Genomic DNA, 23060 nt, shown 5'->3' on the forward strand with positions numbered 1-23060 from the left:
GAGCTGGTCCGAGTATTTTTCCACTGTATATGTAGAAATCTTCCAGAGACTAACCTTGGAGACAAGGGGAAACCACCTTATTTCTCCTCTTCCATTTTCAGTCTTAACAACTATAGTTTTTCATATGGAATATACAGTAGTAGTCATTAGGTTACATTTCACAGTTTATGGTTTTAATGGTTTTGCAACACTACATGCACAACATATTTTCAAGCATCAAAAACTCGCTTTGCTATCTAACATTTTATAAAGATAATAAAAGTTAATGAGCGCTCATGATCTATGATCTGATGATACATCTGCTCTTTTCTTTCTGAGATAAAACATCCACCCTGCCTTGTTCTGGCACAGTGGGAGGGAACAAATACAAACCAGTTCATCATTCTAAACTATAAGCTATATTAAGTTATAGTTTCTCAACAGGCTTGTATACCTTGCTGTTAATAGGCCGCAGGTGTCTTAAAAACAGTCTTTTCAATGTTATAATTAAATCCTGCCAACATCACACGGTCAACTGCAGCAGGCAGTACTGTTCAGCTGTTTCAAAAGGGAAAAAAAAGTTCAAAACTAGCAATAACAAGGATACTGGACTCTTGGTATTGTAGCAGCAAAAGCTCTATTCGCATTTTCTACATATTTTCCTCATGTTTGTTCATTATATGAGTATTTAAAATGAATTTCACTCTGACCTATCAAGGAAATATTTTGTAAATTCAGGTTTACAAGATATATGACTAATATCAAGACGAGGCAAGAACAGGTAAGCTGTTTTCATACCATTTTTGAGGTTATAACAGGGAGATCGATGTTGGAAAACAGTCTAGAACGTTAAACCTCACTGCAGTCAGCTACATACCCAAAGCACTTGCCAAACATTTTAGGAATACTGTTTGAGACCATATTCTACTTGCTGATATTTATGTCACCTACAGTATAATATATTGAGTATATTGGTATAAATACCAGCAGCTTTTCACAATTCAGGGCTGCCACCTTTTCCATATAAAAATCTAACCCTACTGTTACTAAATCATTGAAGAGGGAGGGTGTCTCAGTGTGGAAGAAACAACCAAAAAAGACGCATTTCCCATCCTTATGTAGGTAAATTGTAGCTTAGGGTCTGGATGTCTACAGCCATGTGATGATACTGAGGGATTTTCTGTACCACACGTCTTTGTGCATGCCAAAGTACTTTATCTTTCTTCAGTATGAAATTTTCTAAAAGAATAAACTACCTTCTGCGGATGTCATCCCACATCTCTGACCTGCTAAAACATTGTTAATATGTAGAGATTTTAAATAGGTAACAAAAGATAGCCCAGATTTGTCACTACACAGTTACTGTAGTTCTTTTGCAGGAAAAAAAACTATGCTGCTCTAATTTCCTACACATCTATCTATGGCCACCTCTTGGACTCAGGTACAGGACTAAAAGAATCTATGTTTTCATTGATTATGGCTATTCTTTCGCAAAGCTGTCAAAGGAAAGCACAAACAGTATAGCAAATTTGACTTTTTTTCCCCTTCAGCCTTATGATATCACAATGTTTTTGATACTATGCTTTAGTATGCAAAGATCCAGTCTCCTGCAAACCGCTCCGTATTATTATGAAACATAACATGTGAAATGAACAAAATTCAGAAACTGCCGTTCTTGCGTGCAAGAACCGTTGTTACTGAACAACGGTATTTGCAACAAAACCCACAGGTCAAAATAAAAGTTGCCATTTAACTAAAGACGACAGAAATAACATGATTCCGGACAAGTACCTTGTATTGCTCAAAATATTGTCCTGCTATTCCATCTGTCTTGTGTAAGCAAAGAGGTCAGCTATAGAGCCAGGGAACTGAGCAGTGCACAACTGTGCAGAAAAGTGAAGAACTTTTGCTGCCTGAAGAATCCAAGACTGTTGGGACACAGCGCTAAAACCCCACACAGCCTCTAGCATCTAACCTGGCTAAACAGTCTCCGTCAGCTTCCTAGAGGATTCCTTACAGGAACAGCTCCTCTCTCCACCAACTACAGCAACAGGGTTCTCTGGATTGTCATGCTGCAAGAGCCTGCCTCTTCCCACTAACTAAAAGTGGTGCTCTCCTTAAGTTGTGATCTTCAAGATGTCAGATGGAGGTCCGCAAATGCTGCGTAAGAATTAAAGCCAACATTTACGCACACATGCGCACATAAACAGAACTGGAGGAAAATAAAGCTAGTAAGTCTGTGTTCAAGGCTTAGTCCAGTAGAAAGCCACCATGGCAACACTGAATCAGATACTCCATAGATTTCCCTTTCTCACCCTGAAGCACTTACATGAGCTTGAGATTAACAATAGACAAACTTGAGAAAACAGAACAACCAAGCAGCCTAGACAGACAGCATGGCTAACTCAGGCTACTAGTAACTATCATAGGAAAATAGAAGTGGATCAGTACAGAAAAAAAATACTTAAAATCTACTTATGGGGGGGGGGGGGGTCACTAAACTTAAACTCATTTACTAACTCTTTTGATCACCTCTTCAGATCGGTTGTGTCCTACAGACATTACTCATCCACTAGTGGTTGGTACATTTCTGAAGTATATTTTTCTGTTTAAGTTTCACCTGGAAAGAATCCAGTTTGCGTTCTCCAATGCAAAGCATGACAAGCAGGGATGACCACATTCATTTGAAAAAACAAACAAACAAAAAAACACCATCTTAACTCCGTGTAGTTTTGTTAACATGTAACTTATCCCAACATGTGCAGCAACTTATCGTCTGTGGAATCAAAATGCATGCAGGTGAGTTACTGCTGTGCAGTTTTATGTATTACATGAGTAATATGTTCTAATTCTGTAAGAATTTTGATATGAAATCCTCATTATTATTGTCTTGTCAGTTAACCTCTCAGTAAGTTCAAGTTCCTTCCTTATGCATTTGTTTATGCCCACTCATGTAACTTTGCCAATGCCCTCCCAGCTGCTGCTTGCACAGCAATTCAAGTTATTAATAAGATGAATAAAGTCCTAAAACGAAACAAAAAACCCACAACCTACACAAAGTTGTCACATTCAGATTCTGAAAAAAATATTAAAATTTAATTATACTTTTTGAACATACAATTATGTCACGGAAAGAGCATTCAAAGGCATTCAAGTAACAAACAAAGAGATATAGATCTTAGTATTTACAAATTTTAAACTGCAAACTGACTATAAAGTCACAAATACTTTAAATATTTAGTAGAATATAGTGTAAATTCGAATATAAATTAGTATTTCATCTGTTATTTTTCCAGCGACAATAGTCTAATCTTTACATACTATATACATTAAAATACCAAAATGTTAAAAAAATTTCTGTTACAATGTAAAGAAATGGAAAATACATCAGATTTATCTTACTGTACAATACCCAAATTGAACTTTTTATAGTGTACTCTGCAAAAATAAAATGGCACTTTCACATGCAACAAGGCATAAAGTACAGGTCTGTCCATTAGTAGTATACCATCTGAATGCAAAATAAATAAAACACAAATGTCATTCAACCACATGGTTGAAAATCAAAACTAAGACTAGAAAGATTTTGACAAACCTTCTGATTGAAGTAATGTGAAAAAGCATGTAAACTGATTTCCATATAGATCATAAAAAAAAAGAAAGAAAGAAAGAAAGAAAATACAGCATACTGAGAAATTTAATTCATGTAACAGTATCAAAGTTACTTGGACAACATGTAATGGAGAGGAAGGGCCGATGATCCTTTACGAATTTTAAAAGCCAGCCCTGCCAATGGGCGGCAACATCTAAGCTGCTTTTCTACTCCTAGTTTCTGAATTTACTTCCGCCACTCTGAATTGCACATCAGCAGTCAGATGAGTTTTCTGGACTTCACTATGCCATTGTGTAACCATAGCTTCCACAGTGCAATGCTACAAGAAGCCTGTCCTTAAGGATTTCTTTACTTGGGTATTCAGGTAGCTTGAGCATGTTGATGCTGAAAAGAAAAGAAAAAACAAACAAATAAAAAACCCACAGCTCAGCAAGAAATCTAACAATAAAAGCTTTCAGATTCCCTTGTACGAGGTAATTAACATGAAACTGTCTGCTCGGATTTACACTCAGATCGGTAAACCCTGAAGATGTCACACTTATTGACAAAAACAGTGCTGCACTACACTACCATTCAGCATTCAAATATACTGCAGGAAAATAAGTTTTTTTCACTTTAATAAAATGTATTGCATTAATTAAACTTGAAGATTCCCTTAGTGGTCACACAGCCTTTAGTTAACCAAAATGTAGTAGTAAACAGTGAGTGAACATAATATAACTACTTCTGGGTCAAAATCATCACTTTTACGTTGACTAGTGGATACTGTCCAAACTGACCATACTGATCTTTTTTTTGGCCTTTTATTAAAAGTGTACAAAAGAACTGCACTTTTTTTTGTGTGTGTCTTTTTCTTTTTAACCTTGAAATGTAAAAAATAAGAGCAGCCTTATTTTTCACATATTTAAATGAGACTAGTTAACATACCATGTGCTTGATGTTGGTAAAAGATTTGGAGTATATGGTACAGCAGCAATTGTAAAATTTTGCAATCCACTGCCACCCATTATATGGGCAAAGCCACCATGAGGTACCCTGGAACTAAGAATATTCACAGAAATTAGACCATTACAAGAACAGTAATAAGTCAAAAAGTATAGCTTTTACATTGTACAAATCTCTCACCACTACATGTAACCAGTTATTAGGTTTTTTTGTTTGTTTGTTTGTTTTTTTACAAAGGTTCTCCCTTTCTCACCAGTATTAAAATTATCTTTGTCTACATGCTTGTCATTATCTTACTGAATAATGCATTTATCCCTTTATACTAGACATCAAATTGTTTGAACACCACTTAAGAGAATTTTGTTTCTGAAGAGGGCTCGTTTTAAAATTAATTTTTATAAAAGAAGATTTCCTGTTTAGGCAAATACATATGATTATTGACAGCTTAAAAAATACTGCATCGCATCAAAAATTTATTCTTCCTATTACTATTTGTAGGACAGCTGATCAAAGTGTTCTTGACATCTCTTTTCACTGAGTACTTAAGACTAAATATTTCACATTTTTAACTAATAACACCATTACATAAAATCACATCATCACACAGTGATGACCTACGGCAAAAATTGTAACACACTAAAAAACGCTATCACTTTCATGAATGCATTCTCACAGCAACATAAAAATGGTAAAAAAATACCACAAACCAGAAAACATTCATTAAAAGAAAAAAAAATATGAATAATATGATCATCATCAGTATGTTATTCAAGGATGACTAAATGGGTGAACAGACAAAGGACCCAGAGTCTTCAGAATCCCTCCCTATAATTTTAACAGAAACTAATAGAATAAAATTCAGAAATATTTTTACAGTATTGACTTATATTTGTATGCACTGCAAGGCAAAACACATTGTTAGCACAGCCCTCACAGAAAATACCAAGCTATTATAACGAAGGGAAAAGGACCAAACAAGTTGAACTTGAGCCAGCAACAGGCTCCAGCAGCAAAGAAGGCCAACAGCCTCTTGGGATGTATTAAGTAGATGGTTCCAGCAAGTCAAGGGAGGTGATCCTTCCCCTTCATTCAGCCCTGGTGAGGCCACATCTGGAGTGGTGAGGCTAGATCTGGGCTCCCCACAGCACAAGACAGACAGGGACATACTGGAGCGAGTCCAGCGAAGGGCTATGAAGATGATGAAAGGACTGGAGCATCTCTCATGCAAGTAGAGGCTGTGAGAGCTGGGACTGCTCAGCCTGGAGAAGGGAAGGCTCAGGGGGGATCAATGTGTATAAAATACGTGATGCGGGGCAGGGAGAGTAAAAATGACAGAGCCAGACTCTTCTCAGTGGTGCCCAGTGACAGCACAAGAGGCAATCAGCACAAATTGCAGTTCTATTTAAAGACAAGAAAAAACTGTTTAATGGTGAGGATGGTCGAACACTGGAATAGGTTCCTTGAAGGTTGAGGAGTCTCCATCCTTGGAGATATTCAAACCCCAACTGACAAAGCCTGGGGAACATTGCTCTAGTTGACCTGCTTTGAGCAGGGGGTTTGGACTAGACAATCTCCAGAAGTCCTGTCCTACCGTAACTATTCTGTGATTCTGTAGCTAGCAAAAAATAAAATAACACACACAAAAAAAAACAAACACACCACTTGCTTAAAATAGGAAACAGCTGTCAGAATTCTGAATTACAGGTACTTGCATTAAAAACAATGCTTCCATAGTAAGAAAAACAAAATGACTCTAAAAAGCAGAAGCAAGAAGAGAACAGAAAAGGAGATTGAAGCAACGCTTGCGCTCACAGTAAAATTACTTGGTAAAAAAGCAAAAGAGGCAGGGGGTTGCTATTACCAAATGTTAAGGAGCTATGGCACAGTTCACAACAATACTTTTTAAATGTACCTTTAAGTGTTAGCTATAGTACTCAACAACTATCACCTAGCTTAACAACAGCAAGATCCAATATACAATTCTAGCACTGGTATTTAAGGCAACCATCAAGGATTGAAGTATTGATTATTTGCAGCATACAATTTCTGAAGGACAAATGGAATTGTGTTCACAGCCACAGTTCAGAATGTTGTAAAGATTTTACAGTGATACTCTTATTTTATATCATGTTTTTGGCTTGGATTTCCAAAGCAGTGCTGCCTCCCCTGCAGTGATCTGTTGTTCGATGAACCAAGAGAATTCCACATTAAAATCAGAAATAAAACAAGGACCTAACTCTGCTTAAAATTTCTCATTCATCCAGCTATTAGCTAGCATTTTTACAATCTAACTTACAAAAATACTTTTCATATAGTAGATCCATATCATATAGCATGATCAGGGCTTTGAATATTCTAAAGAAGCAAATGGCTGCAGACTTATGCCTTCACGTATGAGTTTTCATTCCAAACAAAACACTGCCAGTGTAATAAATAAAGCCTTCCAAATAAGTGCAAGTAAGACCACAAGATCTTACTTCTCTTACTGCATGTGCAAATAGCCTTCAGTAATAGTAACAAAACAATTTCATAACTTTGGAAATTTCAGCACTATTAGAATGGTTAAGTCTACATCTGAATCCTAACATTTCTACCTATCTTTCTACTAACCAGATTTTGCATAAATTTACATAATTGAGAAAGCAATGTAAAAGAGATATTTTAAGCTACCTCCCTTATGTTTTGTTCTGTTTTTAATAGAAGTAGTCATATACCAACACATTTGCTGAAGATGTGGAATTTCCCTAGAACAGCACATAGCTTGCTGATCGCTTAACAGAAACTGCAGACCCCTAGGTGAAGCAGTTTAAAGCAGAAGAGACGACATACCACAGTCTAAAGCCTCTGTAACCAGCAGAATACCCGTAAAATAAAATTCATCCTGACAAGATTTCATCACTTCTTCTCAGCTGTTAACCAAAAACCTTATCAGAAGTTGCCTATGGGTAATTAACAACCATTTGGCCAAATACTGTTATAAACAACACACAGATCATGAAAAACAACAAAACAAAACAAAGGGTAAAGCACATGGATATGGGCCATACTATCCCAAACAACTGTGAGCAGAGAATAAGTAGGTGGTGAGTAAACTCTCAGGCTCCCTACCTAAGGTACAAGAATATTTAGGGTTCTGCCATATTCGCACAGGTGGAGCTAGCCCAGCAATTCGCAGGCATGCTGAACACACACACTACATGTCCAGCAAGCACAGAACAGAGACAGGGAGGAGCTCCTGAACAGTGAGCGATCTCGAATAGATTTCCAGTTTGCAACACTCACGCACCAAACCAACCAGACGGCCTCACCACAGAACTTAGGCAAAGACTCCTAAGAAACACAGGATGCTCAGAGCCAAGCAACCACCTTTATCTCGAGCGTGCCAAGACCTCCCGACATACTGACTCTGCTACTCAAAATGTGACATGTGACATGACAGTACACTGTTAAAAGTCTCAAAACCGGTATTAATGATGAATAAAATGGTACCTGTATTGAAATTACCAAAAGCAAGACTTAATTACATTAAGGAGACAAACTTGTAAGAACGGGGAAAGGCAATATTTAAGAAATAAAGACGTCAAAGAAACAGTGAAGACACCATCATAAATATAATTGTTTTACTTAACCCACTAAATTAATTTTACAGCCTTTGATAAGAAAGAAAGAATACTACCACTTCACAAGAAAAAGACATATTCAGACTAGACTAAAGGGAACTGAAAAAAATAATGCATTCTTTGGAACGCAGACTGCCATCCAGTACAGGCAGAATCTTAAAACAAATTCCTCATTAAGGAAAAACAAAGCGTTCAGCTCTCAAAACATGCTACTTTGAAATGAGGTATGCTTTTAATGTATATTTTTACTTTTAACATACTGGTTTGTTCCAGACATACAATGATTGGAGTTTTAGCTCACATCTAAATCTTCCACGCTCAGAAACTAGGACTTTCTCAGACATCACTGGATTTATGTGCAAAGATGCCAGCTACATACAGCTATTAGAGGCAACTTTTGAAAGCTAAATTTTTGTGGAGAAATCTGTCTATTATGTTTCAAAGGCTGCAAAATAACAACAGCAATAGATTCTTACTAGCTGATGCAAGAAATAACAGCAGCATATTTTTTCTAAATTCTAGCCCAAAGTTCTTAAAAAGGATACCAAACATTTATTTCCTATTAATAACAGACAAGTAAGAACAAGTCATTATGTAACGCATGAACAAAACGAACAGTGCCCAAACATGTACTAATCAGACAACATAATTGCTTATTTGATATAAAGCCTCCTTGAGGATTCAACAGATTGTCCCAAATGCCATGAAACTAGTGAATGCCACCTATCATTTAGAATCTTTTAAGAAGCATTTGAAACATGATCTTACATCTATAAGGCAAATAATGATGCTTATGATTTAGAAATGGACTAGACCATTAAAAATTCAAGCTGAGGTGAACTGCACAGAAGTGCAGTTAGATTTGCGGAAACCATTTCTGCACAGGATAAAAGAAAAGATCAGCGTGCACACAACTAGCCTCTTAAGTTGTCTGTGATCTCTAAAAACAATTAAATTCATAATAACTCAAGTGAAACTAATGGAATCTGAAGACCATGCCGTTTGATGGTATGATGAGGACTGTGAAATCCCTTGCTATCAAAGACAAAATTTGATGATCTAAGTCTTGTATTTACCATTGCTTAACCACAAAACTTATGAACAAAAGAAAGGTCAAACACTCTTCTAATCCTGAAGTACAAATGGAACACCAAATGAAGAAGATGGTGTGTTCTCTACCTACAGTCAGAAAAAGACGGGATTACACAACTGAGATGGCATACCTATGTCTACTAACCACTTTGGAACATGTACGTACACACAAACTTGGCAACTCCCTGCTTCACACCGCTCAAAGTGGCATTTACTGCTCCGGAAACCTCTCAAAACATAAAGAAAATGCAAGAGGCTGTCCCTGAAGAACACCTAAAATTTAGGACAGAAATCCTGTATAGAGCAAACACACCCCCTTGCATAAGGATACAGCTTCGGTTATCTTGACATGCTGCACTAATGAGCAGCAATGATTCTCAAATGAGCTTCAGGAAGGATGTTCTGCTCACACTGACTAAGGTGACAGCTAATTATCTGATATCAAAGCCTGCATTGATTACTGGAGAAGCGATGAGGCATGTGAATATGCAACAGGAACAATATTAAGTGCAGTTAAGTTCACTATTGTTAAAAATCGTCCAAGACAACAGCTTACCTACACAAAGGCCTCTTGCAAAGTAGTCAACTATAATAAACATACAAAACAAAGTATGTAAAACAGTTTCTAGGTAGGTGATCTTATATAGTGATATGCAGTCTGTTGACTCATTTCAGAACATAATATACATAATGTATTTGTTGCTACAGAAGAGTTTCTCACCTGCCAGTAACAAACTGTAATAGCAATACTCTTTCTTCCTGAGTTAGTTCTTCCACAACATCCCAGAACCACTAGATGAAAAATAAGTTAGTTTGCATTTTCCATTAAATACTTAAGTACTTGAAAATATAATGGTGAAACAACAAATGGAATATTTGTGTGTTTGTTACTTAAATTACAGATATTTTCACATCAAACTCATATCACTAAGTCACTTAATTTAGGAATGTAGTATAAAAAACCTCCACAAGCTGCAGCTGACATAAGCTCCAATAAAAAAAACACACACACACACAAACACACACACACACAAACACACACACACACAAACACACACACACACACACACACACACACACAAACACACCAAATAAAAACCCCCACACCTTCCCATGGATTAACAAGCAAAAATCAACTTTATCCAAAAAAAATTTACCTGAATAACTTGATCTCCTCTCTCATAGCCACTGGTGTATTCTGTATTTTTTAACCAATCATTCACATCAATTTCTGGCATACCAGACAGCAAAAGCTCCTTCAGAAAAAATACACAGATCTTGATTAGTCTCCCTGACTAACCACTAATTTCAAGTGTTTGTTTATGCTATCTAAAAAGTAATGCTGTATAAAAATTAAAATGCTTTTTCTGTTTAGTTTCAGTTATACGGAACCTTGCATTCTTACAGAACCTAAGACTAAATTTTAATATAAAAATATTTTTGAATTCAGGTCATTTTACATGATCTGTCCAATCTGAACACATACTAACAAGGGATAGAAATTATGATCAAAGAAGTTGAAATGTAAACAGCTCTGAATTTTAGCAGGACTTGAGACAAAATTTCAGTTATTTTATTTACAGAAGACCCAACTACTGCAAAACTAATCTGAATTTGATTCCGAGACTCAGAAAAAGTGAAGACAACAGACAGCATCTCCTAACTTTTAAATAATTTCTGTCCTGAAAGAAAACGTGAAAAGGCTTGAAGGCCATAACATTCACTTCCCAACTGGAAATTACAATGGAAGGCATTTGTCATTGGCACCTGACGTTAGCACGTTCCAGGAAGGTGGTCATCCTAAGTAACCAGAATAAGCAGCAGTGCTTGTTTTCAGATCCTTACTGATGAGAGGCACAGAAAGCAAAATCAAAATGAAAGATAGGTGTTTCCTTTCAGGGTACTGAGCTTTACTTCTACATCATTACATTACTGATGAAGTGTGCTGCACAATATCTTTTAGAAGCAGTATAGGCATCTTGCTTACCAGTTCATATTCATCAAAAAGCTGTATCAAAGAGGGTGGAATGAACATATGGAAGCCTTGTAAAAAGGCATTTATCTGAGGTTGAATGGCTCTTGTCATTCTAAGTTCAGTGACAAGCTGGACGTACTCAGCCTGCAATGAAGGAAACGATGTTAAGATATACAGAGTACTCCTGCGTGGATGTGTACACACACACACACACACGCAGCCCTCAACATATTACAGTAATAATATATTTGTTTTCTCCCCATCTTAGGGAGTCTTAATAGAATATATGATTTATCGTTAAAAAACTTCGTTGTATTAATAATAATTTCAATTTGTTGAAGAAAGTCTTGAAAACCTCCTTCGGTTTTCAAACAGGAAGGGAAAAAAAAAAAAAAAAGCGAGAGCGCGAGAAATGCACTTATACCATAAACATCTAAACAGAGACAACATCACAGGTTATACACTTTAGAGATATGGGAGCTCTGTCCCCTTTCAAAGGGGTTAGAACAGCAAGCCAGAAAAGGAATCTACCAGAACTTTGCTTTTGTTGAAACCACAAAAGCCTAGGAGGCAGTTTAAAAAAAAAGGGTTTGTTTTTTTTTTTCCAGATGAGAGAGACTTAAAAGTGCCTATACTGAATCAGTAGGCTTTTGTGTTAAGCTGTACAAACATGTCTCATTTACCCTGACAAAACTATGCAAGTCTAATACAGTTTCTTTATTCAAAAAAGAGATTTCTAGTTAAGGACAAAATCTATTCCAAGATTACTTAAGACACTCAACTTCAGAGTAAAGCTTTGACTTCTTAATCATAATTTCTAATAATGAAATCATAAAACACAGTTCCCAAACAATCTCAATCATTATCTTGCTTCAAGATAGCAATTTTACAGAAATACTACCTTGATTTTTAAATTAAAAACCCATTATCTAAAATCTACCCTCTAAACCTGTGCAAAAGCAACGAAGCACCGTTTCTCTGTTCTGTTCTATAAAACACGAAGTATACCAACGAAATATTTCAAAATGGGAAAATATTTTTCAAAGGTATTCCTTGAGTTTACCAAACTATATAGAGGTTGTCATTTGCTTTGTAGTGGGAAGATATTTTTAAATACATTACCACTATTTTACTACAGCAAAGACAACTAATTAAGCATTTGTGAAATGCTCTGAAGAGGAGGGACATCTCCTGAGCATGTCTTCAACTACAGAGCTGTTCCCAAAGAACAAGTTTCAGTCTCCCCTAGGCTGTTTCTACAGTCAGTGGAACTGAAGACACTTCAATTTTCTAATAAATTACTTAGGCAGTCAAATAAGATTAACTGCACTAGACAAAGTCAGTCTCTATGAAACATCTCTTATGAGCAACACTGGGAAGAAAACAGAAACACTAGCGCTGCCAAAATTAAAAGTTATGTTAACACTGGTCTTCAGCGATCAGAAATACTTCTTCCACATCTTAAATGTCTGCTACAAATATTAGGCTACTGAGAAAATAGGATTTAAGAGAAATTTCATAACGTTATTTCAAAAAAATCAATTAGAAAATATATGACTTACATAACAAATATTTAATTTATGCATCACAAACGTATTTACATTAAAATTCTTAATATGAGAAGTCTGGCGCTTTAAAACCATTACTGCAGCATCAGTGCTGCAGCACTTCCAATTCCAGGGGTCCAAGTTTAAATGCAACACTGGTCAAAGAACATCAATAACTTCCAGATGGCTCTCAAAAAGGAAACAGTTGCTGTGCTTTATGTTATAACAAGAAATCCTCAAACAGCCTGGAACAGCAGCACATATTGACTATCAAGACTGGTGCATGCTGAGAGACCTGTACCGATAAATTTACATAGTATATGCCAGTAAAAAAACCTAGTCAACTTTGGTTTTTTTCCACTCACTTCATTCGTATTTTATTCCCTCTCAGAAGTCTTAGGAGTACATTACAAAAAAGAAGCATCTTCATAATTTCAGATCTACACAGACATTCCTATATAGTGCATAAAAGGTGCAATTCATTCTTCCTTAACAAGGGGAGGTTTGATTAAACACACAGACGTAAAACACACAAATATGATGACAAAGTCTAGTCTGGGAAAGGGGCTGTTCTGCATTTTCCTTTGAGGTAAATCAAGCAAAGACCATGCAGCCCTGATTTCACAACCGCATATGCTACGCGACAGAGATTAACGTTCTTTATGATGTTCCAAGTAAGAGAGCAGCTACTTTCTAAAGTGGCTTGAAAAAGTAAAGGCCTGTTTACTGCCAAACAGCATGGCCGCTATGCTGCAACACGTAATAGATAATGAAAGACAGAAAGACAATTCCCTGAGGTTAGGGAAAGCCACAGCACTGTGGAGCGTGAGTTTTTAGATGATTTTCAAAATAGCATATGGTCAAACCTTGTCTACCTCTGATTTTCTTTATCCTAAAAAAAGCTGCAGTAGAAAGCTGCAAGAATACATACAGCAAAGAACAAAGAAAAATGCATCTCAAGGACACTAGAAAAGTGCAAGATTTTTTTCCCATTACAGTTGAAACACTATTGTAACTAATATTTCCAACTGCAAGACTGGAGCATTTGCATCATATTACCCCACAACTATTCACTTATTACATAGCTGGAGTGAAAAGAGAAATTTCCCTCATCCAAAGAAAACAGCTTTTGACAAGCAACTATACTACGTTTCTTAAATGAGTTATTTATTCTGCTATATTTTGGTTTTAAATAAGGGGGAGACAAATTTTTGGATGGTTTCTGTTTTTTTTTTTTCTTTTTTTCTTTTTTTTTTTTTTTTAAAAGGAATATACATTCACTCCTAAGTTTCCTTTAAAAAAATATGCTATTCTTTAAACAGGTAATCTGCTAGTGTGCGTACAGTAGCAAACTCTCGTAGAACCTGAGCTTCCTTCTCCCAGAGGTATAGCAAATACAGTAAGTTTTAAACAGCAATCTTTTACTCCTCAGCTAAAGGGGGAAAAAATGAAGATGTCTGTCAGAGTAAAAAGATGCTGTATAAAGTAGCCACTTTTTTGTTCAACCTGTAAGAGCTGTTAGGTTAAAATATAATGTAAAAATATATTAGAATAAAGAAATTGGAAAAATCCCTGAACACCACTAAAACAGACTTAACTTTCGACAACTTGGTTTGCGCTGTCAAAATCAGCAGTGAACAAGAGACAGCGCCATCTTATACGTTTATTGACTTCAGATTTTGTGGCCTTAAAATTCAAAAATAAAATCAGCTAGTGTTAACAGTTCAGAAGCTATTGTAACAGCTGTTTTTAGCACTCTTCAAATAAAAGCTACATGAACTCTAGTCCCCTTCTGTAAGAGTTGAGGAAGGAGGATGAGCTAGCAGAGATTCGCCTGTTGTAGACGTGTTCAACTACCTTTTTAAATTTCTGACTTGAGAGGCAGACTAACAGAACAACGTAAGCTGACTGAGGTTATCCTCATGTGACCAAACTTTCAATTTCATGCAAACTGATTAAACTACCAACCAGTTTTAAAATGGCTATTATTAAACCACAGTTTATTTCAAGTATATCTATTTTATATACTAAGAAGAATTGAACGCTGCCAGAAACAAGAACCTATGTCTTTGCTTTCTCTGATAGGTAACAAAGAAATTAATTACCCACTGCCTTTCCAATTAGATTTGTCTTACCATCTGTATTCTTTCATAAATGACTATATAGGAGAAGATACTGCTGAATGAGGTTAATAATGTGTATTCCTGTTATTGGAACAATGCTCCACCTTAATGGAAATGGGGATTTAGCGTACAAGAATTCAGTGCCCACTGCTCCAACACAAGCTAAAACGTTGTTAGAACAAATGCTGACACCAAGTGGTCATTTACCAATATAGCAGCTGTCTAAGATACTAGTAAAGCAAAACAAACAGCGCACACTCAAAGGAAATGAAGTTAGACTAGGGCAGTATGAATGAAAATTAAGATAAGGATTTAGACAAAGATCAGAGCAGTCAGCAACAAAGAAAAAAATGCAGGTATACCCATGACACTCCTACAGCTACTCAAAACTATCGAGTAAGGAACTGGAGAATTCAATTAAAGGATGTCCATCTTAGCTTTCTAGATCTTCAAAACTAAAATTGCATTATTTCGATTTCCTTTTTAAGTAATGCTGCAGAGAACTCAAGGACTTTTTTATGCTGGAATACCAAACTGTTACTATTAAACAGAAAAAGATAAGTTATCTCCATACATACTGAGTAACTTGCACACAGTTCAGAAAGCTTCCTCTAGGACTTTCAAAGCACTCCATTTAACAACAGCAAAACCGTTTTAACTTCATTCTACTCATACGCTGTCTGGTCAGTGACACTAGTAAACAGAGCACCAGAGAACTATTTTTTACTTACTTTTACGTACGTGCACAGAAATGTACACACAGCCTATACATACATGTATGTGTGTAAATAATGGAAAAAATATATAAAGGATGATTTCAAGCATAGCAGTACTACACAGAGACATTACTAAAAGCATAATTCATTAAAGACGACTTGAAGAACGTTTTGAATTTCGACTTTAGTGAGTCTTTTTATTCAAAAGCTTAAGTTACATTACTTCACTTAGGACTTCATATTTTAAATAAAGACATTGGGCAGAAGTTGTTATAATCCTTAGCACTACACACTAAAAACTAATTAGTCCTTCAGCTGTGTGTATATATAACGTGTTAAGCATGAATCAGAGCACCAAATCTTTAGAATCTACCCAATTAGGAACTCTTCAAAACCTTTCTCCCTGGACCCAGGCATTACAGGGTTTCTGGATTACTGCATACGACACACATAGTTTATATTTGAAATGGCATTTAGACTTAGATTCAATTTTTCTGTAGCAAGGGGCAGCAAGATGTTTACCATATGTTTAACACACAGAAGAAGCACACTTTACTAGACTTTGCTTTTGGTAATACACTGAAATAGCAGATCCCCAGGACACGATGTCTGGTTCCTTAGGGAAAGCAGGTGGGAGAGGGGGAGGGAGAAGGGGAGGGAGAAGGGCTATTCTGTTAAAATCATCTGTTGAAGCGCAATTCAAGCGTTACGCTGTTAAATACTAGTACTGGCTGTGTAAGACATTGCTTCTCCATTTAGTTTAAATGAACTTGTTTCATTTACTAAAAAGAAAATAAAACTACACTGTTAAAGTACATGGATCTAATTTTTTAAGTTGAAAACATACACTTACATGAAAAGTGAGAAATTGTACCTATTTATTCAGACAACTGTTTCATGTGTTACTGCTGAGCAATCTAGTGCCCACGTTGCCTTAGGGGGCAGCACGCTTTGCAGCATTACTTACAATTTTATTTTTGGTAATTACTATAGTTTTACCTTCCTTGTATTTTCCCATGACTTAACTTTAGGAATATTTGCAACTTTCAAAATAAATTCTTGGTTTAAATTTGACCTTATTTTCCTTTCAAATATTCTGACAGAAAGAAGAATCTCAAACCTGAAAACTTTTAATAGCAGTACCATTTTTATAACATGTTAACCTAGACAAAGAAGTAAGTGTTGGCAACTTTTTCTTTCCTTTAAAAAAAAGGTACAGGATTTACGCTTCTAGTTATTCAGAAAGTCAGTCTAATTGCTTTTCTCATACTATCACATTCTGAATAAACCTGTATACTCACTTTGTTATCTTGTGTAACAAGTATACTTGCACCTCCTGGCTTTAATGGCACTTCTTCCATTGCTCCAAATACATCAGTCTCAACAGAGAAGGTCAGCTCTAAACCCAGATCACTGATATCATTATCTAAAATCCACTGCAAGTTCTTTGCATATTCTGGATCAATAGATGCTACATCCTGATAATTTACAGGTATACCTAGAAAAAACAAAGAAACAAAACAAAACAGAAAAAAAGCAATAGAATAAACTGGATAAAGCAAAAAGGGTTCTAACTTAATTTACAGTAAAAGATTGCCCTCTAGAGATAAACCAGAATAATGCAGTAAAGTAGGAAAAGGAGGGAAAGGATTCACTATTAACTGCAGCAGAATCGTTCTTATTACATTTTAGAAGTATCAAAGAACAAAGCATCCTTTGTGTATGTTCCCCCCACCACTGAAACAATGGCATTCCACTTAAGCATTATACCACAACAGGTTGTAGCTTTTTATGACAATAATGGATTTCAGTGAAAGCATCTATCTGTATACCCTACTATCTTAAAAAAAAAAAAAAAAAAAAAAAACAACAACCCGCACTCAAAAGTTCTCTATTTAATTTTTAGAAACCGAAATATCTTATTTTGCCACTCAGCATCTCTTCCCTCTAGAAGATTTATAATAAATAAAAAAAATTATGAAGATCTTCTTGTACTTAAACTTTTTCCACTTTTCCATTCTTCTTTTTACTCATGTTTGCTATGAGACCTACCACTCAGTGGGGGAAAAAAAGTGATTTATGGAAATTGTTTGTTACTAAATTTAACTTGAGAATCATTGAAGAGATTAAAGGATATACAGTTGCTAGATTCTTCACTTCTAGACAAGTACAGAAACTGCCGATTTATATTACCTTCCCAGTCACAGCCCTCAAGAACAGATTTGAGCAAATAAGTCCAGAATAAGCTGACTATGAGTTCGTACAAGAGAACTATCCTCTTCACTACCCAAGAAAGGAAACCCCTATTACTTTAACTCTCTCTAATACCAGGCCACAGTAAATACCTGGAAAGGAGGAAGAAAGGCAAGCAGACGTAGAGAAAAACAAGTTATTGCTTCAATGCCGTCTGTGCATCTGCAAAGTGTCAGAAGAGTTTTCCATCAGCAGAGGTCTTAGCATGGTATGTACTGGAGAAGCAGTACACCAAGGCGTAACACAAAATATCTGGCATTATTGCACTAGAGGACCTGACTCAGGCTGAAATGGTGCACACAAGAACTGTCCTTACACTATAAGGCACTAGTTTTTTCCTGATAAAAATAACAAATCAGTTTTTGAAGAGATGGATAGATAAACTTACTAACGATTTTTCACTGTAATCTCTCCATAAAAATCTAATAGCTATCAGTAGCTTCTAGAGGATTTTCACTTTCCCCTAGTAGCAAGCACATGTGCAATTCACATATGAAATGTGGAAATAACATTCCACATGTCTGAGAGATATAAGCAAAACTTGAGAAAAGACACAAATTGAAAAGTAAAAATTTGAGACTCCTTTAGATAAGAAACTGAACTAGCGTTTCATGATGAGACTTCACTTGTGGTCAGCACGTTGTAAGACTAAAGCATTAAACTTCCCTCCCTGGTTTTCCTGACAGATCAATAAAGACTCAAGCAAGAAACTCTACCAGCTTAATAGGGCAAGATTTGGGTCCCATGAAATACTACATATATTTCTCTTGGTATGTCTTTAAGGCATCTGTAGTTTGAAGGGAAGACAAATTTATCTAAACATAATTGTGATAAACAAAGATTTCTGTACAACACAGACCTTCAAGGATATTACAGGTAAGCTCTACGACTCTCAAATGCTGTAAGTAATCAAAGATTCTAGGGACCACAGCTCAAAATGCACTGACCCACAAAGTAATTTTCACTTTCATTTATGGCATTTCAAGGAGTATTTCTTATTATACTGCCAGAGAGAGGTCTCAAGTCCAAGAGCAGAGAGCACAGTAAGCAGTTTATCCACTAGGTTGCTATGTGTCTTTGCGGGTTGGAGTTAGAATCTTCCTTTTCCAAATAAGAAAGCAAATGGCTCCTTAGAAAAACTACAGAGTAACTAGATAACAGCACCAGCGAAGCGCTCTCTCCCCCTATTTAAACAGAAGGCAGACAGATAGGCGGTTTGAGAAAAACCAAACTAAAAATAAGCAGTCTTGATTTCTGATTATATTTCTGTATCCGTAACAGAGTGCAGTCGTAACAAACAAAAGGAACTATGGAATAATGCTTGATTTAACAGGAGAAAAAGAAATCATGCAAACTATATACCTACTGTGTTGTAAGACACATTAGTTAGGTTTTAGCTGGATCACCACTGCAAAAGAGCTAGTGGTCTTTTCTTCCCTCCCAGATTTTGCTGCACAAAGATCTTAATTCATCACAGTGAAAAAAGGTGATGTATCTACCTGAGTCTCAAAAAAGTAGCCACATTCGTTCATATAGGTTTCAGCTTCTAATTATCGCACTTCCACTTCAGGTCTGTCGACCAAAGAGAAGAGTTCCTTTGAAAGAGGTTCACACTATTCCTCAGCTACAGGAGGTCTTACCAGACCTGGTGGATTCAGTGCCAACATCAACAGGAAAGGCTAGGAGAAACAACGGTCTCACTGCAAGGTGAGAAAGCAAAGGAAGGGAAATGGTCTCAAGCTTCGAAAGGAGTTTTTATACTCCATTACTTAAGGCATCATGAGGGAATCTCTACTGTGTCTGTAACCTAGTAACGTGTATTTGGCATGAACAACAGTTAGCATAACCCATGGCTGAACCTGAAACAAGATAAAATAAAACAAAAAACCCTCAGGAGTATCTGCTGCTGTGCGACTCAGGATTCCTTAAGCGAGACGAGAAGAGAAGAGATGCACAAAGCTGAGGGAAGAGGCTTTGGAAACATTTAAATAAACCATTGCAATTGAGGCAGAAAAAGCAACCACTTCAGAAAGAGGAAGTGTTACTTACTAGACTCAGAGAACTGGAAAAATTAGAAGAGATGACAAAAAAAAACTTAGGAACCTTTTGAACTTAAAGAGGCTGAACGTGCACCAACCTCTTGAGAGTTTCAAGATATCTGTTCAATAGAATGCCAAGACGTTATTATGAGGGACTGATGAGGTCTTACTAATAGAGGCTACATACTGCTGCTTAGTTTGGAATAGTCATGAAAATATATACTTTTTTTCCATATTTTTATGAAATATATACATTTCGAGTGTGTGGGGGGGTGTGTGGGTGTGAAATATATACTTTTTTTCTGTCAGAAGAGATGCCCTCTTTCCTCTCAGTTGCTAACTGCTTATTTGCATATTATGGTGAATTCTCACTTAGCAAAAATATCATTCCGTGACATCCGGATATGAAGCAAAAGAACAAATCCAGTAACATGACATGAACTCCACACAGCCTGAAATTTCAAAAGTGGCAGACAACTTTAAATTGGAAATATAAGAACAGGTTGCTGTAGCAAATTGAAAAGGGAGAGGGGGAAAAAAGAAAAAAAAAAAAAAAACAATAGATCATCTTGTCAATTCAGAGACAAAGAAATCCAATGTATTATCACAATTCAAACCAGAAAATAACCCAGCCTAATTAGTAATCATCTCCAAAGGATGGTAGATAACAAGAGCAACACCTGACTATTGTCAAAGCACAAAATGAACAGCAGAAAAATACTTTTCTCTGATTTGGGAATCCCTCACATGGAGATTAGCCTGTGTCATTCTTTCGTTCATACCAAGTAATCTCTTGATGTCAGAGACCAACTCTTGAGTCAGTGCCAAATTGTGCCACAGAGTGAAATGTCTACTTTTTCACCTTTCTTCTGTGAAGACCAATGACTAAGGAAGCTTTATGAAACATTGCCAAAGTGGTGCTGTCTCAGATTGTACGGAGAAAGAACCAGAGGAGGACAGCCAGAGCCAAAGAAATCCTAGTCACTGGCCCATAGTACAGAGCAGTACTAAGGGACAGAAGTAAAATGTATCCTGTCTTATGTAAAATCTTGACAAAGATGACTGTGTAACATCAACAGTCCTGTAACTGCATAGGCCTGAACATCTTCAGAAAGGTGACAGTACATCTGAATTTAAGAGTTGATCTGTCCCAGACTCAGCAAACATCGCTGAAAGACTGCTGAGACAGATTGAGAATCCCTTGAGAGCCTTGCTAGGCCCTAAAATAAGGAGTGGTTCTTGAGGAAAAGGTAAGACTTCCTACTTCAAGCTATCTTATACTTCCCAAAGAAGATTAAGGAATAGCATTTAAACAGAATAGAAATTCTGCATGCAGTGGCAAAGAAATTATATTTATTTGGAGATGTAACAGGAAGACAAAGCGAATTCACCCTTCCATCTTATCTTCATGCAAGAGGAAAAGTTTTTCATGACAGCGAAAAAACCTCAGCTGAACATAGAGGAGTCACCTTCTACAGCCAAGAGGCACAAAGATCCTCAAAGAGCAGATATGAGACCCAGGCCACAGATACCAACAGCCAATAGTCACCCTTTCTTTCAGTCAAAAAGGGTGTAATTGCTACATGTTTACAGCAGGCAAGGTGGTATTCCTAACACCATAGGCAGCAGCTGAAAGGTAGGGGTTTTGCCATTGAGGAAAAGGACATACCACAGCCAAGATTTACTAGGAATCCCAATTCAAACTTGGAGCATGAAGGGGAAAAGAGAAGATGAACTAAAAGGGTTCTAGGGAAATATTAAAAAGAAAAGTTGGATTTTTGATCATTCCTCTTGAATGCTACACTAAGTTTATACATTCGTTTTCCTAAGGAAGGAGACAGGATGAACCTGCATTAGTTTCAACACACCATTTTTGAGAAATAAGTAATACTGGTGGAGTGGGCTCACCTTGCCAAAACATTACATGACCGAATGACTACAGATATAATAAACAATGCCGGGTAGATTTTTGCAGGAGTTCATAAACATTATCAACTTTGTATGCCTGGCCTAAGTAAATTAGAGAAGGATTATTTTCATTTCTCTAAGAAACTACTCACGGTCTTTTTCCTCAAATTTAAATGAAAACTCACCATAGGACGTGGATTGATATATCTAATGTCAAGACTTAAAGTCAATTATTTCAACCACGGTTTCAAAACAAATAACCAGCAAACAAATAAAACCACCAACAAAAAACACACTCCACAAAGATCAGAAGTGCCTGTACTTGTTTCACATACTTTCAGTCCAGAAACAATGAAATACTTTGAGATCAGAATATTTTAGAAACAAAGCTGGAATAAAAGTACCGATGCATATCTCAAGAATGACACTACATGACAGGACAGAATAATTTCAAAACTTTGATGTGAAGAATCACATACACCGCAAAAACAATTGGCCACACTACTCTGCCTTTCAGACATTCCCAGTTAAATCAGCAACATTAAAGTCTCTTAAACTATATGATTATGCTTTAGAGAGGTTAATGGTGCTTGTTTTTAATTTAAGATTCAAATTCAACGTATAAATTGAAAGATTAGCTATTTTGGTTAAATTTCCCATTGGAATACAATTCCCATATAGCTTTGCTGATGTATTTTTGTATTTTTTAAACTGAAACAGTTTCTAAGAGAGGCTTAGGCTAGAATAGCAATTACTGATGTTATGCTGTAACTCTGATGCACATAAAAGTGTGGTAAGACACTCATTTCCAAGATTCTTTTTCGATGTTAACATGCTTGCACAAAAAAAAAGAAAAAAAGGAAAAACCGAAGCTTATTATCCAAACAATTGCAATAACTAATAAAGTACATTATAGAGTTCTCTAAATAGGATTTTAATAAAGCCATACCAAGAATATGTTTGTAGAATGACCTTGTGAAATAAATATTCACCAGTTGTCTGTGATTCAGAGCTAACCCCAGGATCTGGCCAGCAAACCGGAAGTAGTTCAAATGATCTGGATTTACAGATGAGTTGCTGTTTGGCTGGAAAGTTGTTCCTATTAAACAAAAGATTATCACATTCACTACTGTATGAATGTATACTGTATGCATGTATTTTTGTAAACAGTGACATTCATATTTGTCAAATACACTGAACATCTGAAACCACTGAAACCAGTATATAGGAAAATAAAAGGATACAATTCT

At 36.2% G+C, this 23060-nt stretch overlaps 1 protein-coding gene across 10 annotated transcripts in view; it reads right to left on the reverse strand.

The window, feature by feature from the left end:
• Positions 1–3039: 3039 nt before the first annotated feature.
• The window catches only part of HACE1 (HECT domain and ankyrin repeat containing E3 ubiquitin protein ligase 1), a 63042-nt gene continuing 43021 nt past the window's right edge, over positions 3040–23060 (reverse strand). For 8 of the 10 annotated variants that reach the window (XM_068937892.1, XM_068937896.1, XM_068937895.1 and 5 more), the window contains exons 18-24: positions 22760–22909; positions 16912–17108; positions 11237–11368; positions 10407–10505; positions 9971–10041; positions 4520–4633; positions 3040–3976 (exon numbers count right to left, since the gene is read on the reverse strand). In XM_068937892.1, coding sequence (XP_068793993.1) covers positions 3874–3976; positions 4520–4633; positions 9971–10041; positions 10407–10505; positions 11237–11368; positions 16912–17108; positions 22760–22909 — 866 coding nt within the window. In that variant the 3' untranslated portion in view covers positions 3040–3873. Of the gene's footprint in view, positions 3977–4519; positions 4634–9805; positions 9836–9970; positions 10042–10406; positions 10506–11236; positions 11369–16911; positions 17109–22759; positions 22910–23060 lie in introns of all 10 variants that reach the window. The other 2 variants (XR_011140150.1, XR_011140149.1) reach the window with 1 other exon arrangement.

The sequence above is a fragment of the Struthio camelus genome, chromosome 3, assembly GCF_040807025.1.
Source record: "Struthio camelus isolate bStrCam1 chromosome 3, bStrCam1.hap1, whole genome shotgun sequence".
Lineage (NCBI taxonomy): Eukaryota > Metazoa > Chordata > Aves > Struthioniformes > Struthionidae > Struthio > Struthio camelus.